The 20,212-nt window shown below is 41.7% G+C and overlaps 1 protein-coding gene across 10 annotated transcripts in view; it reads left to right on the plus strand.

Annotated features, from left to right (window-relative positions):
* Nucleotides 1–734: 734 nt before the first annotated feature.
* The window catches only part of CCDC88A (coiled-coil domain containing 88A), a 127,105-nt gene continuing 107,627 nt past the window's right edge, over nucleotides 735–20,212 (plus strand). For 4 of the 10 annotated variants that reach the window (XM_075204022.1, XM_075204027.1, XM_075204025.1 and 1 more), the window contains exons 1-2: nucleotides 736–1,382; nucleotides 1,481–1,581. In XM_075204022.1, the coding sequence (XP_075060123.1) occupies nucleotides 1,320–1,382; nucleotides 1,481–1,581 (164 nt within the window). In that variant the 5' untranslated portion in view covers nucleotides 736–1,319. Of the gene's footprint in view, nucleotides 1,383–1,480; nucleotides 1,582–20,212 lie in introns of all 10 variants that reach the window. The other 6 variants (XM_075204020.1, XM_075204023.1, XM_075204026.1 and 3 more) reach the window with 4 other exon arrangements.

The raw sequence follows: 20,212 nt of genomic DNA on the forward strand, positions 1-20,212 counted from the left end.
AAATGTAATTAACATAAATGAGATATATCTATGGCTGATCTAATTATTTAGAGCAGTCACATGGTCAGGGAGGAAATGGATGAATGAAGTGGATCAGTCAGAGGACGTGTAGGATGGCTGAGGTACAGATCTGGATCATCTTTGGGGGGAAGGGGATATTAAAAAGGCTTTTCCTGCTCAGGGCTACTAATGCTGCAGATTTTCTGAGCACAGTCTGCTAGCTCCACACACATCTTTCCCACTTCCCTCCTCCTTTTCTTACACATGGTCCTGTGAGACCTGGGGGCTGTCTAGTGAAAATTACATTGCAATTTTTTTTTTTTTTCCACTTTAGGGAAACAGTGGGATATTTCCATTGGAAAGAACCTGAGTGAAAAAGGAGAGTATTGCAGTCTCTAGCTATCCCGCTGGAGACTTCACCCCTACACTGGGGATAATGAGGATATGTTATATCCCCCCAACCTCCTAGAGTGTATAATGGAGGTGGTGCTGCCGGCGGAGGGATCCGCTCGCTGCAGTAATAACGTATAATAACGGCACTGAGATGCCTGTGTGGCGGAATGACATTCACAGAGGTAGTAATCCCATGTTCCTTCTAGCGCAGAGATCTGACCCTGTATAACGTGCCACAAAGCAGCAGCAGACATCACTGACAGGAAAAGGGGAGGGGTGCAGGGGGAGCAGCTCCTGTAATAATAATAAAAAAAAAAAAATCTCAAGCCTTTGTTTTATGCCTCAAAGGAAATATTGACAGCTCAGTGGATTGTTAATGCTGCTTGCAAAGAGTAACCCTTCTGCATTGACAAGAGTGTGATAGAGGAGGAGTCACAACCCCACAGCTATCACACAGTGGGATTGGGGTGGATGTAGTGAGAGCTCTGGTGTGTTTGCCTATATTTTTCTTTCTTTTTTTTTTTTTTTTTTTCTTGAAGAGCTGCTGAAGACTGGAGTCCTTTTTCTCCTCTCTCCACCCCTCCTATTCCTCCCCCTTTCAGCCTCCCACTTGTGCTGCATGCAGACCCTAGTTCTGCACCTCTGCAGAGAGACAGGAGGGAGGGGAACCAGGGCGTTTATCATTACAATGTGTCGTATTTATTAGGGGGATCTCTAAGACTTCAACCCTGAAGATTTACCCAAGTGCTTCCAATTTTGGAATATTATCATTATTTATTTGTTCCTGTTGTGTTTTTTTTTTTCTTCCACCCAAATGGCATTACTACATCCTGGACCCTGGATTGCCCTATTGCTATAGGAATACCATTTGGATTGATTCTTTATTCTAAGTCAGGAGAAAGGATTGCATATATTTTTTTTAGAAAATGGAGAATGATATATTTACTCCAGTCCTGGAAAATTTCATGAGCAGTCCTCTAGTAAGCTGGGTAAGCAGTTCTCTTTATTTCTTTGCCTGAAAATTGGACCAGGCTCAAACCGATCCATGTGCTGCTATGTTCATATTAACCTCATTTTTCCTTTCCAGATCAAGACTTTTGGAGCCTTGGTCAAAGGAAATGGGACCCTGCTGGATGAATATGTGGCTTTAGTGGATGGTGTGTTTCTGAATGAGGTCATGTTTCAAATGTAAGTAAAAAATCAGAAGACTTTTTTTTGGGGGGGCTTCATCCTAAAGATTTCTCCTAATTCTCAAGTTTAGCTGATGAGGCAGAAAAGAATGAATGAATCTTTTACACATGCCTCTTGGCTGCTGCAGAACCTCATGGGAGACAAAGCTATCAGAGGACAATCTTGGTAATGTTATTTAACAAAGCATAGTACATCTTGGCTGCACGTTTTGATTTGTTTTCTTCTCCCCCAAGAGGTTCTGCAGCAGCTGCATACTGAACTAAGCGTTATTTGTGGGGATTCACACGTTCTAATGCAAACCAGCCTTAGTGGAAATTTTAGAAATCTGATTCCTTCTGGGCTTTACTGTCTGGATTCCAGAGGGAAAAAAATTAGACGGTATAGTTGCAGGTTTCATTATTCATAGCTGGTCTGACAGCTTTTCAAAAAACAACAGGGGCCTAGTTGAAAGATAGTATTGCTAAATCCTAGGATGAGTATCCTGTCATCATGCCCTGCTGACAGTGGCTGCTTGATTAACTTTGACACCCATGTACAATAGCTGTGGATTGAATTAAATGACCCCCGCCCCTTCTTGTTAAGCTTACACAAGTGAAGGAATTAAAAAGGTAATGAGTGTGTGTGTACTGAGGCATTGTAATAGTACTGTTTGTACAAAACTGTATGTTATTCTTTTCTTTTTTTTCCGTTATGTGCAGGAAGAAAGGGTAGAGTAGGAAAACCTGTATCTTGCTCAGAATCAGAGACCATGTGTACAGCAAGATAGGCTGCAGGGAAAGATAAGGAAGTTATGTGCTTCCAGCCTAGTGATGTCACAACAGCACCAGATGGAGAGATCTTGTTTCAGATCTACTCATGTCTGGTCTGATTTATGGATCATCACTAAAATAATTAATGATGTAGAGTGTGCACGGAACACATTGTATTTTATAAATAAAACTAGAGTATTCAATATTTGTATCGCAATCATGTGCAAAATGATTTTTTATTTTTTTTCTGTACTTGAATTATAATGTTGATCTAGAGATATGGTTATGTGATCACAAGACTAGCACAATTGTAAACTCTAAAGCTGGAATGGGCAGTTGGCCTCTGACTGGTAGGGCATGCTGGGACTTGCTGTTCCACAACAGCTGGAGAGCCACTTGTTGCTTATTTCTAATTTTAAACATATTTTTTAAACATAGAACTGATTTTAGGCTATTTACAAAACGAGACCATCATCGTGAGTTAAGTCGTTTTTCTACGAAAAATGGCTAATTTTAAATAAGTAAATATTAATGGCCATGTTTATATTTTACTTTCACTTGGTCTGGAACATTTTGTACAGAATCCTCATTTAGATAAGGCTGAGATGAGAGAATTATTAGCTGTTATCCTTTGAATGAATGTCCTGCCAGCAGGGGGAGAATGACCAATACATTCCGTGAAATAGCCGTACAATAGAAGAGGAAATATGATACTGTATGACCATGCTTGTTTATTCACCCCTCGCCTGGAGAGCGCAATGAATCAGTTTCCTTTTACACTAAAAATTGTGTGTGTAATGTCATGTTTATACAAACTTTGTGGTGTAAATATTGATTTTATATTATTCCGGTCATTATTATGGACTTATAATGGAAATAAAATATGTTAAATTGTATAAAACATCATTTTTTATGATGTGCCATTTGTAATCTACTACATGGTATGTACCAGAGAAAGTTTGTGTACGCTAATGAAAGCGTTTTAAGCTTTGCCGCTGCCTAAAAGTCTGATGATGCCAAATGTATTCTGTAATGTTACACAAATGAACAGAATTCGCACGTCAATACATATAGTGGCCAATCCAATTCAAAGTAATGTTGCCAGACCTCATTACGATGTCAGGCAGTGCACATTTCTGGGTACCCCAACATCGCAGATATTCCTGTATGAGGAAACATATGAGATGTTGCATTGCCACCGATCCGGAAGCTTTTTGAAAGCTTCCAGTTTAGTACTACTTTGAGTTTCTACTGTGAAAACTATTATATTGACATGTTCCTGGTCTTTTATTACGTGCATTTATTCACAGGTAGCAAGAGTGCCACCTGTTTTATACTCTATGCCATCCTTTAACATGGTAGATTGTGCCCTTCCATGGTTATAGATGCTGTAACGTGGATATACAATTCATAAAAAACAATATAGTGCAGGCGCTAGAAAGATTAGATCGTTTTACATCGGGATTTAATGATATCTAGGCACAAAACAGCTGTATGGCTGCTCAGCTATTGTTAGTATCCTGGGCCTGCTCACTTCTAAATTCACCATGCAGCCAGTACTGCACACATTCTGCATCCGGGCGACTCATTAAAATAACTACAACTACATGTGTTTAACCACGTAGGGCAGCGGTTCCCAAAGTGTGTGCCGCAGCTCCCAGGGGTGCCGCAGGAAAGTCAGGAAAAAACAAAACATAAACTCACCAATCCGTGCGGCGCCGGGACCAAGCAAACTCCTCTCTCACGCAGCTTGTCACTATAGCGACAAGCTGCGTGAGAGAGAGGGAGAATGCTGGGTCCCACGCCGCGCGGATTGGTGAGTTTATGTTTTGTTTTCTTCTGGCTTTCCAGCGGCAGAGGGGACCGAGTGAGAGGGAGCGTGGCAGAGGAGAGGGTACAGTGTGTCAAAAGAGGGGGAGATCGTGACAGAGGGCAGAGGAGGGGGACAGTGGGGCAGAGGAGGGGACAGCATGACAGAGGGCAGAGGAGGGGGGCAGAGTGAGAGGGGGCAGTATGTCTGGATGTAGAAGGGGCATTTTTGCATACAACTAAATAAGTATTTCTGTCCTGACCTAAATACTTATTAAATTTTTTTGACCCAACTACTTCTAAAACAGGACTGCTCAGTAATTATTTTGGAGGGGATTATTATGGAGACTCTAAAGGTGCCGCGAACTGCAAAAGTTTGGGAACCACTGACCTAGGGGTATATTTACTAAACTGCGGGTTTGAAAAAGTGGAGATATTGCCTATAGCAACCAATCAGATTCCAGCTGTCATTTTGTAGAATGTACTAAATAAATGAAAACTAGAATATGATTGGTTGCTATAGGCAACATCTCCACTTTTTCAAACCCGCCGTTTAGTAAATATACCCCTTAAAGTGGGTTCAGTAACTTCAGAAGTTGCATTGGGATGTATTATTACTGAATTGAGCAAAGATAACTACATCACGCCATTTAAAAGTAAAGAGATTTTCCACTTACAAATTACTCCAATTTATTCTTCCCTTTTATACTTTTTTTAATGTATTTATAGCAGAGTTGCCCTGGACTATAGCTTGACATAAACAAAAAAAATAAACTTTTGCTCTTTTGTTTCTGTTAATGTAGGTAGTGCAATTTTGAGAGGACGATCAACTTCTGGCAAGTTTACCTGCCTACTTAGCACATTATTGTAATAAGTAAGATGCACTCTCTAAATATTTTAGTACAACAAAAATAAGTACTTCTGTATACTGTTTTTGTTGTTATAATTCTGTCCCTAGATGAAATCATGTGAAAACTCATGATGTAAAGGGCACATGACAAACATGGAGTCCTATAAGCAGAACGTACACAAAAAGCTTGCTGTTTCTGATAGCCGTTTCCATGGTGACTGGAAACCTGGGGCATTAAATGTGCTCATGTATTGATGCTCTACAATATACTAGTGTATGAGGCTGCATTTATCATGCTTATTCAGTACTTTACCCTTTTGTATTATATCTGGTGTTTTGAAACATTATATTTAGTAAAGACTAAAAAACCTATTTTGTTAAGGAATGTTATTCTCTGTACAGGGTTTTTGAACTAAAAATCAAAATATTGCCATTTTAAATGTCGACTTTAAAATAGCTGTTCATATCTGGTTCCTGAGTCAAAAATAAGGTACCCCACCACCACCACCACCCATGTCTACCTCCCCAAGACACAGATACCTGAAGCCGGGACACTGGGCCGCGCTACTGTCATGGAGGATAGTTGAACTCTATTGATTAGGTAAGGATGGTTAGTTTTCAAGCTGTAGTCTACAGCAAAATAAGCCATGTGATTCCAGGTAAGGTGGTGTGTGATAAAGTTGATAACTGTATTTGTACAGTTACAGCTGTTTCTGCTATAATGCGGTCTTGCTGATTCTACCGTTTTAGGGATTGGCGTCCTCTATAAGGGTGCTTATGCCGTCACTTCTGCTTTCACTGTTGACCGTATCTGTATTATTCATCACTATGAGTATTTACCTCAGGAATATGGTGTGGCGTGAGGGGGGAATGGAACCCTGTACAATATATTTCTGCTGATGGTTGTAACAGTGTGTTATGATGATGTATGGCTGGCAGTGGGGGCAGCACTGTGCAGAGTATGGCTGGCAGTGGGGGCAGCTCTGTGCCAGGTATAGCTGGCAGTGGAGGCAGCTCTGTGCCGGGTATGGCTGGCAGTGGGGGCAGCACTGTGCCGGGTATGGCTGGCAGTGGGGGCAGCACTGTGCCGGGTATGGCTGGCAGTGGGGGCAGCACTGTGCCGGGTATGGCTGGCAGTGGGGGCGGCCCAGTAGACGATATACTCAGAGGATGAATTTTATTATACCTAGTCCAGGTCTATAGCTATAAAAGTATACCCTTAGTACAAAAGTGTGAATATCATGTATTTACTTTTATGCTGTAATAAGTAGATTTCTTTTTGTCAAACCATGCTGCCAGATATATAACTTTTCAATGAAGAAGTGGTGCCCTACAAATGGGACCTCTAGTTATGTTATGTTTCTGGTTTGAGATGATGCCGCATAATATTTACATTCATAATCTCTAATCACTCTGCATTTCCAATTCCTTTCACCCATTTACAAGTTGATATTACACATGTCCTAGTGGTATTGCTGTGGAAGCGGCACCAGTGCTCTAGATGCTGGAGGTATGACCTCTGTGGTCTCTATCTCCTCTAGGAAGCTCAGACTAGAAGCTGCCAGAGCGAGCTGTGCGATAGGGGCGACCGCCCAGGGCGCAATGTTGAATGGGGGCGCAGTTTAGAAATATTTCAGGGTAATTTGGTTTAAAATTGAGGGCTAGGGTGGCCGCATTAGTCTTTCTCGCCCCAGACGCTAGAATTCTAAGTTACGGCTCTGGAAGCTGCCTCTCTTATGTGCGCACTGACATTTATTAACTATCATTATCAGCCTTTGTAGTATCAACCTTTTTACAGAGCGCTATATAATCATACAATTATCTGTTCAGTCCCTGCCCCAGTAGTCCTTACAATCGCAGGCTCTGCAGGTCACACTAGGGACAATTTAGACAGAAGTCAATTAACCTACCCGTATATTTTCTTGTGCCACGGTAGAAAACTGGAGTACCCAAAAGAAAGACATGTAAACCTAGGGAGACCTAGAGACTTCATACAGCGAACATCTGGGTATTTCCCTCTAACGCTGTGTAACGCTAATTTACACCCCCAAAATCACATACGATCACACATTGTGCACAGGTATATAAAAATAGCGCGTTGCACTATATAGTACTGACATTGTAGCTCGGGGCTTTACATAGGTGTGGGCTGGCTGATACTTTGTAGCTACCAAAGCCTTAAGCTAGGTGCACACTACAGAAATTTCAACCAACTTTTTATGCCGAGGACGATAAAGGGAAGAGCGGATGTCCCTTTAGCGACTTTTTACAGCCATGTTGTCGAGAGCAATGACTGTAATTTCGTACTTACTGTTGTGGATCGGTCGGAAGTTTATACACACTACACAACGGGAACAAGATTGGAACGAAAATATTAAACGGTACGACCAACCAAATGAGGCGACAATCGTCCATTTGGGCAGACTTTCGACCATCGTGTCGCTACACACACTGACCCGACTTTTGAACAAGCGGTTGTATGTCGGCTGATTGGGCCGATTATTGGACGAAAACCATGTAGTGTTTACCTAGCTTTAATCTACATTACCTGCAGTAAACCTTTCCATGTTTTTATGTCTGTTAAGAAAAGCTCCAACGTGCAGATATCATATATCACATTAAGCATTCGTATGATACATTTTAGGATGCGGTAACGCTGCAACTCTGCTGTGTGTTTTACATATGGAATCGAATGTTAAAAATTGAATGTCTACTGGTAATGAATTAGGGGACTAAAAAATTAACTGTATATCTAAAAAGCTTTGGAAGTTACTGTTAGTATTTCTCAGCCAGAGGAAAGGAGCACCACACACTGATCTGATACTCATGCAGCCCATGATTCTGAGGATGTGCTTGATGTGTTACACAGACAGGAATGTTGCTATGCGGCAGAGAAACATAGAATTATCTCTGACATACAGACGTAGATTTCTGCCTTTATGGTGCCACACATTTATTACAATGAATAGGCTTTACAAACAGATGGTAAATTCCTTTGAGAACTAGTGAAAATAATGATCTTTAAAATGATTTAAGATTGTAGTGTAAATGATTACATTTCCAAATGTATTGTAAGATTTTATTCGCATAAAATTTAGTTATACTTATATCATTGCATATTTCTTTACTTATATTTCAATAATATATTCTGCAGAATCCAGATGGTCTTTAATGTACATTATCTTTATCTGTTGCTGTAGCTGCAGCGTTGTAATTTTTAGGCCGTAGGCTAATTTTTATGGATAGTGTTTTTTTTTTGTAGTGTTGGTTAATGAAATTATTCTTTAGCTCCTCCATCTCACCAAATTGCTGTTTTCTAACTACCAGAACATGTCCAGTCGTTGTGTGTTTACCCTCATTCCTGCAGATGCCATTTGCAACCACGGAGATAGTGTAGGTATCTCCTCCGCTGAATCCTCACAGTGATGGACACTCATGCAGAAGAACACTTGTTGGGGTCCATGTTGGTTGAAGTGCTGTCTTTTCCCGCACCGCCAGAAGACCATAAATTGCTTCTGCCGTTCTTTTGACACTCCCTTACTACAGCTTCATATTATTTCTGTAGTCCTACCCATATAGGAGAACTCCAGGGGTCAGGAGTGCATTTCCAGTATTCAAAGTTACTGACATTCAGTAATAGCAAACGCAGATGGGGCAACAAACTACAGTGGTCCTGCCCCCATATATATTCAGTGTTCTTTTGTTTTGTTATTTATAATTGATCCGCCATATAGGCAGGAAGATCGATGCTGGAACCCATGAACTAGTATTTGGGTTTTCAGAGAGTTTTCTTTGTAAGTTATATTAACTGATTAATGTGATGTTTTAGGTTTGGTATACTAGAAAAAAATGTATTTGTCCTTTTTAAGCATTTATCTATATGTGGACATAGTTGAAATTCATAAAATATCCAACCCCTCTCCATAGTGGCAGTCTTTTTTTTGTTTTTTGTTTAAATTTTGTATCTTTTTGCATTTAAACATAAATATTATATACTGATACAATGCTCTCCTGGGTGGGCTCAGCAAATCAGATTGTTCTTTCTAAAGACACAAGGTAGGTTGGGTTCTTGACTGAAGGGCCTTCTATTTAAGTACAGGAGTGGGCAATTCATTTTTAACAATTGGCTCTCAGACAATTCCACTTCTTAGCATTAGACCTAAAGTATCAGTGATATTTTAAACAAGTGTTATAGTATAAGTAGGAACTGTATAGAAATACAGCGTTATGTGACTGCTCATTAAATGTATTTAAGCTGCTGCCTATACAATCCACAAATTTTGATTTATTGTACGTTATTAATTTCTGTATCTTCGGACTGTGTGTGGACATAGATTAATCTTGCAGTGGCTGTGCTAAAAAGGCTGAAGTGGATTTTATTATATACTGTGCTCTAAAAATGTGTGTGAGGAATGCTGACTCAGCTGCGAGTGTGGTAGTGTTTATACGTAGAAAAGATTATTGTTGAAAAGAAGGCATTTTATTATGCCCTGATCACAGAAACCTTTTATACATTTCTTTTATGAAGCTGGGTAAATATAGCTAGATAAATCGCATATAACTAGACGTATTAACATCAATCTATACTGAATTTCTATTGGTTCTAGTTTGTTTTATATATTAGTGGTTAAATAGTACAACAGTATTGTCACTCTTAATTTCTTGCTGTTTTGTGTTTTTTTTTGTTTTTGTTTTTTTTTATTTTATAATCACATTTTATCAGTGTCTTCCACAAATCTATAGATAATTTTAACAATCTATAAAATGAAAAACTGCACCTTTTTATAATTGTAATGTATTTGTATAAGATTTTTCAGAATAAGCTATTCATTCGTTACAAATGCTCATACAGAACATTAGTAAACCAACACAGTATCAATTTGTATACAGCAGATGAACTTTGCATCATTGCTAGAGGGCTCATCTTAGATGAAAGACTATAGAGGGATGTTGTACATCCTACAAGGTACAAATCGTATCTGTCGTACGTCTCTTTCAAGACAGGAGCAATGCCAAATATGCCAGGTATTTCCCCCGGAGGTATCTGGCAACCACACAGAATGCTGAAAGTGCTTTGTAAAGATCTCTTGGCATTCTCATTATTGGAACATTTTCGGGAAGGAGAAATATTATCTCCTGGCTGGTAGCCAGGAAAGGGCATCTTGTAGCACCCTCCGTTTTTCGTAGGCAGGCCCTGTCCGCTATTCCTAAAAGACTCACTGTTCAATGGAGTATAGCATGTCATTTATTAGTCGAGACACAGTGTTCTATTTATTAATCCCAGCACCAGCTACAAAGATCGATTGATCCCTTTCCTTTTGAAGAACATTTGAATAATCATGATTAGGTGCAGTGACAGTCATTCTCATGTGATGATGAATTCAGGCATTTAGTGAGGCTGGAGTACAATACAGTGTTACTTATAGGTCATACTATAGAGGTAATATACAGCATCTGTGAAACATTGCATGTATGCTGAATGTATATTAGCTTTTGCTATTTTTATATATTTTTAGAGCAGTTATTTTGTAAACCTCATGTCTCTGCAGACTGTGCCGGGGACTTGTCGCAGAACCTTGTGCGGAATTGAATCCCCCCCATTATCTCTCTGTTTACTACTTTGTGTTTCTCTGTGGCTAAAGCTGGGTACACACTACAGAAATTTCGACCAACTTTTTATGCCAAGCGATTTTACATGCGATCAATGTTCCGATCGCTCGGTCCATGGACTGCATACACACTAGCCTTGTTTAGGACGATAAAGGGAAGAGCAGACGTCCCTTTAGCGACTTTTTACAGCTATGTTGTCATGAGCAATGACTGTAATTTCATACTCACTGTTGTGGATCGGTCGGAAGTTTATACACACTACACAACGGAAACGGGATTGGAACGAAAATATTAAACGGTACGACCAACCAAATGAGGCGACAATCGTCCATTTGGGCAGACTTTCGACCATCGTGTCACTGCACACACTGACCCGACTTTTGAACGAGAGGTCGTATGTCGGCTGATTTAGCCGATTTATTGGATGAAAACTGTGTAGTGTGTACCCAGCATTACAAATACACCGAAGTTCTTGTTTTCCATCTCCCATGTGTCTCGCCTTGTTTCTCTTAGAGCGGATTCAATTTGCTCATTGTAGAAATAATAAGCAATTCCAATATTTACTTCTAGGGTTATGCACAATCCTGTTTAAAAGAGTAATTTTAAAGAGACGCACAAACCAGGAACATGTCTGTTACTTGACACATCGGTTTGCTCTATCGAGATGTGGCAGTCAGTATAAGAAATTATTTAACATACCTTAAGCTTCCATGTGAAATAACACGCTTGTAAATGGTAATGTGTATGTTGTTTTATTTTTCTTACAGAAATACCCTTTTTGTTTTTATAAGGATTATTATTTTTCTTCTGGTTTTATCCATTTTATATCGATATAGTTTGTTGTACCAAAATTCAGATTTTTCACAAATTCCGTGGCTGACTTATTTGTCTAGATACGGCTTTATTTAAGGTGTGCACGCTCGTCCCTGCGGGATAACGCTCAGACGTCTAGTTGCCACGGTGATGTGCAAATTAACGAGGTCTTAAATGAATTTGTTTAGGAAGCGTCTCCGACTGCAGAGAGCCAGCTAATTTCCTAGAGTAGGAAGATGATCATAAATCATATGAATTCAAACCTAATAGACACCATTATTTTATGTTCCCAAATGAAATGCACTAGTTTCTGTGGAGACAAGAAAACCCTGTTTCCTTATTCAATCCAGATTTGTCACTATATAATTTATTTGCTTAACATGTAGCTTCATGATTACAGTGGCCTAGTGGTTAGCACTTCTGCCTCACAGCGCTGGGGTCATGAGTTCGATTCCCAACCATGGCTTTATCTGTGAGGAGTTTTTATGTTCTCCCTGTGTTTGCGTGGGTTTCCTCCGGGTGCTCCGGTTTCCTCCCACACTCCAAAAACATACTGGTAGGTTAATTGGCTGCTATCAAAAATTGACCCTAGTCTCTCCCTCTCTGTCTGTCTGTGTCTGTGTGGGAGTGTGTGTGTGTCTATATTAGGGAATTTAGACTGTTAGCTCCAATGGGGCAGGGACTGATGTGAATGAGTTCTCTGTACAGCGCTGCGGAATTAGTGGCGCTATATAAATAAATGATGATGATGATTTAAACTTTTTTAGTAATTATGGAAGCTCTTGCTTACAATCATTAGCCAGGATAACAAAGCGTTCAGTGTCTGTGGATTCTTTTAATTGAGGATCCAGTCATTTTTGTAAAACAAACAAGGATATATGAGATGGTGATGGGACATCCTGTAGAAGTACACCATGTAAGTGAATGTTTAGTATGGGTCATGGCCTGTACTGGAACTCAACTGACAACGTAGGAAGTGAAAATTGAGTTATGGGGCCCATAGTAGCTAGTCCCATTAAATGAGCTATGCCACCTAGGTCAAACAGTGACCCAGTGCCAGGTCAAAATATTTCTTTGCAAACCTCCCTCAAAATATAATATGAAACAACTTTGAACCGCTAACCTATTGTCCCTAGGGAAATACATCTTTTCTCAATAATCTAATTAATTTATGGTTTAGGCCTTGTTCACTTGTAGTATTTAAGGCTTGGTACACACTGGTGGTTTTTCAGCTGATTATCGGGCCAATCACCCGATAAACGACTGCTCGGCCACATGTCGAGTTAGTGTGTATAATCACATTTGGCTGGTTGTACTGTTTAATAATCTCGTTCCAATCGCCTTCCGATCATGTAGTGTGTATGCACTCACCATCTCCATAGAGTTTACAGAGTCGTGGACTTTTCAGCCAATGCCAGCAATTAAAGGTAAATGTGTGCATGTGTAAATCGCCCGACCGGTTGGACTTTGTCGTCGGTACAATCATTTTAGATAATAGATTGGTCGGAAAATTCTCCAGTGTTTACCTAGCCTTAGTGACCGTAAAATTGCAGGTAGCTATAGGGAAACACAGGATTTAGTTGGGGTAATTCTAGGACCTGGTAATTTTCCTTAATCAGGGGAATCCCATGGGCCAACGAGAAAGTCTTCTCTGCCAGTCTCTAATAGTGTAGTTGGATTGTCGTGCTTGAAAATGAATCTCATTAAGGTATGACACACCTCCAGTCATTACTGATCATTCGATTAGGGTGGAATATTGTAAGTAAAATTCTGTTCCATATAACTACTGGTTTCCAGAGTTCCTGTGATCGGCCTGGCACCATGACTAATTATACCTGCTGCTGTTTCTGCTCACACCTGCTGGCACAGTGTTGTCAGTGGCCAACATGCACATGCCTGTATGAAAAGAAAAGCTAATTGGCAGCAGATGTCTACTGCACCCTTCTTGCTCTAGCCGACCAGTCTTTTATCAGACCGCCATCACCACGCTGCCAGTGGTAGCGAGCAGAGCAGTGGTGAGCATGATGAAGATGTGAGAGGGGAACCACTGGGATCTGCTATATGTGATCTGGGGATCCCCTGATGTCTTGTGCACATCTCCGTTTACTTTGGAGGGGGGGGGGATGCGGCTCACAAACACCTATAAGCATTTTTATTTAGAAAACACCAGGTCGATCATTTAAAACTTGTAACATAAATAAACCTTATTTTTTGTTATTGTTAACATTGTATGTACCCGCCTGGAAGCTGGTTATGTTCCTGTGTTACCCTCCGGTGATGCCTCTTTGATGATTATATCCAGAGATAAAACTTGTTAATTTGTTTTTCTATCTTCTAGTTATTTATCCACTTTGATCCACAGAGCAAAATATTCCGTTGTTGAAAATATTACTGGCACCTACCTTGTCTTCCAATGTCAAATTGTCCAAGTCACGTTTTCTTTCTGCAGTTATTGGAGGCGTTCATTCATCCTAGTGTGACTCAATAGGAAGTTGTAATAGCCCAGCACACAGTGGTTTCTTTAAGCAGAAAATTAATCTACACGAGGTCAGAAGCTGACAATTAAATGTAGAAAATATGTGTTTATTCTATTTAACTGCACAGCGTGCCCTTCATTATACACCATCAGGATGAAGATACCAAGGAAAATCCTAATACAGCTTCGACGCCTTTGGAATCACTGTCTTTAGACATGTTTCCAGCCTTCATAATTAGACTTTATTTTTTTTCTTTAAATCAATACTGTGGGGGGCAGGGGGCATTCATGCTTCTATGATGGTAGATATTTGTTAAAAAAACACAAAAGCCTAAGGCATAAATCAATTATTTGCATGAAATCTATAAAGCTTCTCGTGGTCTCCTTTATCCTTGAATGAGTTCTCTTATTAATTGGCTGGCTAGCCTTAACAGCATTGTTAATTTTCTGTTGCGGTCGGTGACACAAACGTCCCTTCATAAACAAACTGGTTGGGAGTGCTACAAGATATAGATGTTGAAGTCATGGTCTCTCTTTCTGTTGCTGCATTTGCTTTATATGAAGGTGTAATATCATACCTGCCAAATTTCACAGTCGTTCAAATTAGTCTCCAACTGTTTCAGTTGAGTCCAAGCCCCTTTATGCTGCCAAAAATCAGGGCTGCGCTTCTAAAATTGTGACTATTGGCTGACATCTAATGTAAATGCAATGATGTCATATGATTTTGCAACAAGGAAAGTATTGTTTTGTGTGTGTGTCCTTAGGATTAATTACCACTGAGCAATCGGGTCAGACATTCTGTCATTTGTGACCAAATTGCACAATCATTGTTCAGTGGGTGGAGCCAAAACAATTGATGAAGTGCACAGTGCAGGGAGGTCACGCAGCATACCCGGGGGAGTGCACAGTGCAGGGAGGTCACGCGGCATACCCAGGGGAGGATGGACTGCACAGTTCCGGGAGATCACGCGGCATAGCCAGGGCAGTGCACAGTGCCGGGAGGTCAGGCGGCATACCCGGGGCAGTGCACAGTGTCGGGAGGTCAGGCGGCATACCCGGGGCAGTGCACAGTGCCTGGAGGTCAAGCGGCATACCCGGGGGAGTGCACAGGGCCGGGAGGTCAGGCGGCATACCCGGGGGAGTGCACAGTGTCGGGAGGTCAGTCGGCATACCCGGGGGAGTGCACAGTGCCGGGAGGTCAGGCGGCATACCCGGGGGAGTGCACAGTGCAGGGAGGTCACGCGGCATACCCAGGGGAGGATGGACTGCACAGTTCCGGGAGATCACGCGGCATAGCCAGGGCAGTGCACAGTGCCGGGAGATCACGCGGCATAGCCAGGGCAGTGCACAGTGCCGGGAGATCACGCGGCATAGCCAGGGCAGTGCACAGTGCCGGGAGGTCAGGCGGCATACCCGGGGGAGTGCACAGTGCCGGGAGGTCAGGCGGCATACCCGGGGGAGTGCACAGTGCCGGGAGGTCAGTCGGCATACCCGGGGGAGGGCCGGGAGGTCAGTTGGCATACCCGGGGGAGTGCACAGTGCAGGGAGCTCACGCGGCATACCCGGGGGAGTGCACAGTGCAGGGAGCTCACGCGGCATACCCGGGGGAGTGCACAGTGCAGGGAGCTCACGCGGCATACCCGGGGGAGTGCACAGTGCAGGGAGCTCACGCGGCATACCCGGGGGAGTGCACAGTGCAGGGAGCTCACGCGGCATACCCGGGGGAGTGCACAGTGCAGGGAGCTCACGCGGCATACCCGGGGGAGTGCACAGTGCAGGGAGCTCACGCGGCATACCCGGGGGAGTGCACAGTGCAGGGAGCTCACGCGGCATACCCGGGGGAGTGCACAGTGCAGGGAGCTCACGCGGCATACCCGGGGGAGTGCACAGTGCAGGGAGCTCACGCGGCATACCCGGGGGAGTGCACAGTGCAGGGAGCTCACGCGGCATACCCGGGGGAGTGCACAGTGCAGGGAGCTCACGCGGCATACCCGGGGGAGTGCACAGTGCAGGGAGCTCACGCGGCATACCCGGGGGAGTGCACAGTGCAGGGAGCTCACGCGGCATACCCGGGGGAGTGCACCGTGCAGGGAGCTCACGCGGCATACCCGGGGGAGTGCACAGTGCCGGGAGCTCAGGCGGCATACCCGGGGGAGTGCACAGTGCCGGGAGGTCAGGCGGCATACCCGTGGATTGCACAGTGCAGAGAGGGCACGCGGCATTCCCGGAGGAGGATGGAGTGCACTGTGCTCTCTCTCCTTCCTCTGTGTGGTTCCTTTTAACGGCTGAGGGCTGCCTCATGTTGCTGCTCACTAGAATCAAATGCAAGGACATGATAAAACTGTAAAATAATAATCTGAAAGTGAAGCAATGTTTACCCATCTCAGTGGCCTCCAGTCACTGAATTGAAGGTGTACATGTGAGTTCAGTTATTGTAAAGGCGGAGGAAAAATCACTTAATTTCCAAACAGAGCTTCAATTGAAATCTGTGGAAAGTTTTAACTCCATGATCCAGCTAGAGTACTGTCCGTCTATCCTCACACTGACGTAAGTTGCCCTTGGAATGAACACTGAACTGTGTCGTGATCAAAGAGACCTTTTAACACAACATGTCAAGAAATGGCAGCCCAGTATCTTCATCTTATAACAGGAGTAATTTATGCAAAGCAATAGCAGTAGGATTATGTGTGCTTCCTAATCCTTTCACTTCTCTGGTACATATTCATTTTTATACTTTATCTGTGTGCTAGTCATAGGAACTTAGCACTTTAAAGGCCAGTCTAAATGTTCCATTTATGTTCTTGATTCTGCTGCCAAGCATGGCTGTTACTTAAGAAATATATGCTTCCTAATAGAAAATGAGTATTAAAAGTTTGCTATAATCCTGCTTATGGTTAGAAACAGGATCTGCAAGTTAAAATATAATTCTGTCAAAGTTATTTATATACTGTAACTTTCTGCTGTGTGGTGGTGAAAAAGAATGCTTAAAGTAAGAGCTCTGTGCAGCAAATCCTGTGCTCTAGTCTATTGCATATCTGAAAACCTTCATACAATTTATTCCATATGAGCTTGTATTTTGTAACATACATGCAGGTATGGCTTGGAGACCACTCTTCTATATGATCATGGCAAATCAGTGATTGTACATACTCTTGTTTTCTGTATTGACCTCACAGCCACTTCTGTCCTGTGAAAGCAGGTTGTTGTTTTTTTCCATCCCTACTATTTTTACTATTACACTAAAAATAAGTAAAATTCACATAACAGTGTGGTGTAACTGTAACTTATGGAAAAAATGTGTAAGCCTGCTGGCATCAATAAACACAAGGATAACTGCTGATTTCAACGCTCCGACGTAGGAGAAACTACGTTGCAGCGTCAAAATCAGCAGTTATTCTTGTGTTTATTGATGCCAGCAGCCAATGGCTTACACATCTTTTCCATAAGTGTTTGGGTTTGTAGACAGTGGTGGAGTTTGAAGTACATGAGCTTAGCTTTTTGTTTAATTGTTACATGGAAATATATATCTAAAGAGCAAGTAATGCCTGAAATATGTTTAGACTATAAAAGGCCAATTGAATTCGAAATGATGAATTCAATTTTGGGTGGAATATTGACGACAACATTCCAGTCCCCTGAGGTTACTTTCCTGGGGCCAGATAGTCATGATATTCGGGTTCCCCACAAGTCTCCTTTGCCAGCTGCAGCTCCTTTTCCTCTTTCCTACTTCTGCTTGGAGCTTGTTGTTGGTGGACAACAGTCTGAGAACAGACAGGGCCACAGGAACCCCCAATGTCTGCAGCACCTTCCTTTTGTGTCCACCGGCAAAAAACAAATTAACAGGACTTATTGAAAAAGGCTCCAATAGTTGTTTTACCTTATTTGGAATCTAAAAAGAAGTTTAGGGCTGATTTTTTATTTTGTTTTTAAAAAATTTCACATAGGTGTGTCCCGTTTCCATTTCAGATATGTGGAAGTTGTAGTTTTGAATCAACTTGTATTTTAGGTTTAGTGGTTTGTGACACAGTTTTATGTTGTAGAATAAGTATTCCGCTGACTGTTCACAAGTGTTTTTACATCCTTCTTTAGAAATCATTGGTATTGTTCACAGCTGGATCTAGAAGTACTGTACTTGTACTTTGTACATACCAATGAGATGTTTACTGATATTACTTAATCCCTAATTTAGAATTGTGCTTGATTCTCATGCCTATATGCCTCTGTGTGTGCTCCGGTTTCCTCCCACACTCCAAAAACATACAGATAGGTTAATTGGCTGCTATTAAATTGCCCTTAGTCTCTCTTGGTCTGTCTGTGTGTATGTTAGGGGATTTAGATTGTAAGCTCCAATGGGGCAGGGACTGATGTGAGTGAGTTCTCTGTACAGCTCTGCGGAATTAGTGGTATTAAAGTAATTCTATCGTTTTCAAATAAGCATTGCCCAAGCGATTGTATTGTGTTTCTAACGCACAAAGTGATTTATTTTAGCAGATGTAAATAGTCAACAATTCAATACATTATTATATTATGATACAGTACAGTACAGCCAATACCAAAAGTTTCATACATACATACATACCGCGCTCTTATCGCATTGCGCTCGCTGCGCAACCACAGGACCCAATGGACAGTATATCTGCTTAGAATACTGTGTCAGAAGTGACTGAGGCTGGTGGGGGATACAGCTATTATATATACAGTCAGTGTTTCATTGTGAACAATAGAGATGACGTAGCTTGCTTCTATAGGTCCAGACGTTGGGTGGGTTCAGGGTAAACAGATCATAGGCTGATTCAATCTAAGGAATCCAAAGGAGGGGGTCGTCTCTCCAGGGGGTCTGCTTCTTTCATAGCCAGCATCATACAAAGGTTTATTCTCTAATATCAATAACTAAAGTATGCAATGTGCGATCTTTTCGCCGACTGCACCGGACAGCTGCTGATGAATAGGGCTTTAATATGACACCAGCCGTGGTACCTTTCCTATAACCTGAACCTTGAATATCACTGAAGTGTACATATAATCACTATATATATATATATATATATATATATATATATATATATACTAATAATAAACCAAATGCGATCTGCTCCTAAATTACAGTGTAACGGAACCAATATGAATTATATAAATAACTAAATGTTGTAATGTGAGTGTGTGCGTATTTTACCGTGCGAACGCACCACGCCACGTGTTACGTAGAGTACGGATCGCATTTGCATGGCTAAACAATATTATACCAATATACTTTCGTTCATTCAATTATACGACTTCAACAGTGGCAATATATAAATAAATAGATGATGATGAGGTGTAATAGAGAGTTTTTACCGAACAGGATATTGCAGGGTAATGAAATAATGGGTCCACAAGGAATGTCCATCCTATGTGAACTCCTTTTATGTTTTATATGCACTATAATATTATTATTTTTTTATTTGTAAGGCACCACAATGTCCGCAGCGCTGTTCATGAAATTTACAGTATACACAGACGGAAACGATCCATAATACATTATTAAACTAAACATAATTGTACAATGACCAAACATCTACTTGTTAGCAGATTACACACATATAACATTGTAATACAGATAGTTATTTACGGACAATGAGTGAGAGTGAAGGTAATATTTATTAGGCCTGGGCTGAAGAAGAGAGGACTAGGAAAGCAGGCCTATAGGTACAGAGGGTGATGGAATAGTAGAAGGAGAGCACAAGGAAAGAGGTTCCTGCTCCTGAGAGCTTACATCCTAAAGGGACGACACAAATAGAGTGACACCGAGTGGGGGAGTGGAGATGATAGCCGAGGCAAAGGAGTTAGGAGGAGGCTGATAGACTTAAATAAAGAAATGAACACTATATATAATCTTATTTTGATGGTAAATTCTTTTGGGATAATAGTGTTAAAGCGGCATTCCTGGTAAAACATTGATGTTTAACTGAGCTGCTCCTTCCCTTTTGTGGCGCCCTGGGAACTGCATGCTGAAATAGTTGTAAGATGAAAGCTGAAAATGGGTGTGAGCGGGAAGACCAACAGGAAACTGCAAGCTCCGTCTTTGTGGCTTTTTATTGGTTCACGCTGTCACACCCATACAGGCTGTACAGCAGCCCTGGCTTTTGCGGCAGCTGTACTGCAAAATGGAGATGACCCGGGGAAAAACCTGTTTCATGTGTAGTTCCTGGACCTCCACTAAGGAGAAGAGCGGCTCCGTTAAACGTTAACATCTAACCTGGAGCGCTGCTTTAAGGGTTTCAGTAAAGTTTTCACAGCACTCTTTCTGTTCCAAGAACATCTGTATAAGTGCAGAGATGTTAC

The sequence above is a fragment of the Mixophyes fleayi genome, chromosome 3 (assembly GCF_038048845.1).
Source record: "Mixophyes fleayi isolate aMixFle1 chromosome 3, aMixFle1.hap1, whole genome shotgun sequence".
NCBI lineage: Eukaryota > Metazoa > Chordata > Amphibia > Anura > Limnodynastidae > Mixophyes > Mixophyes fleayi.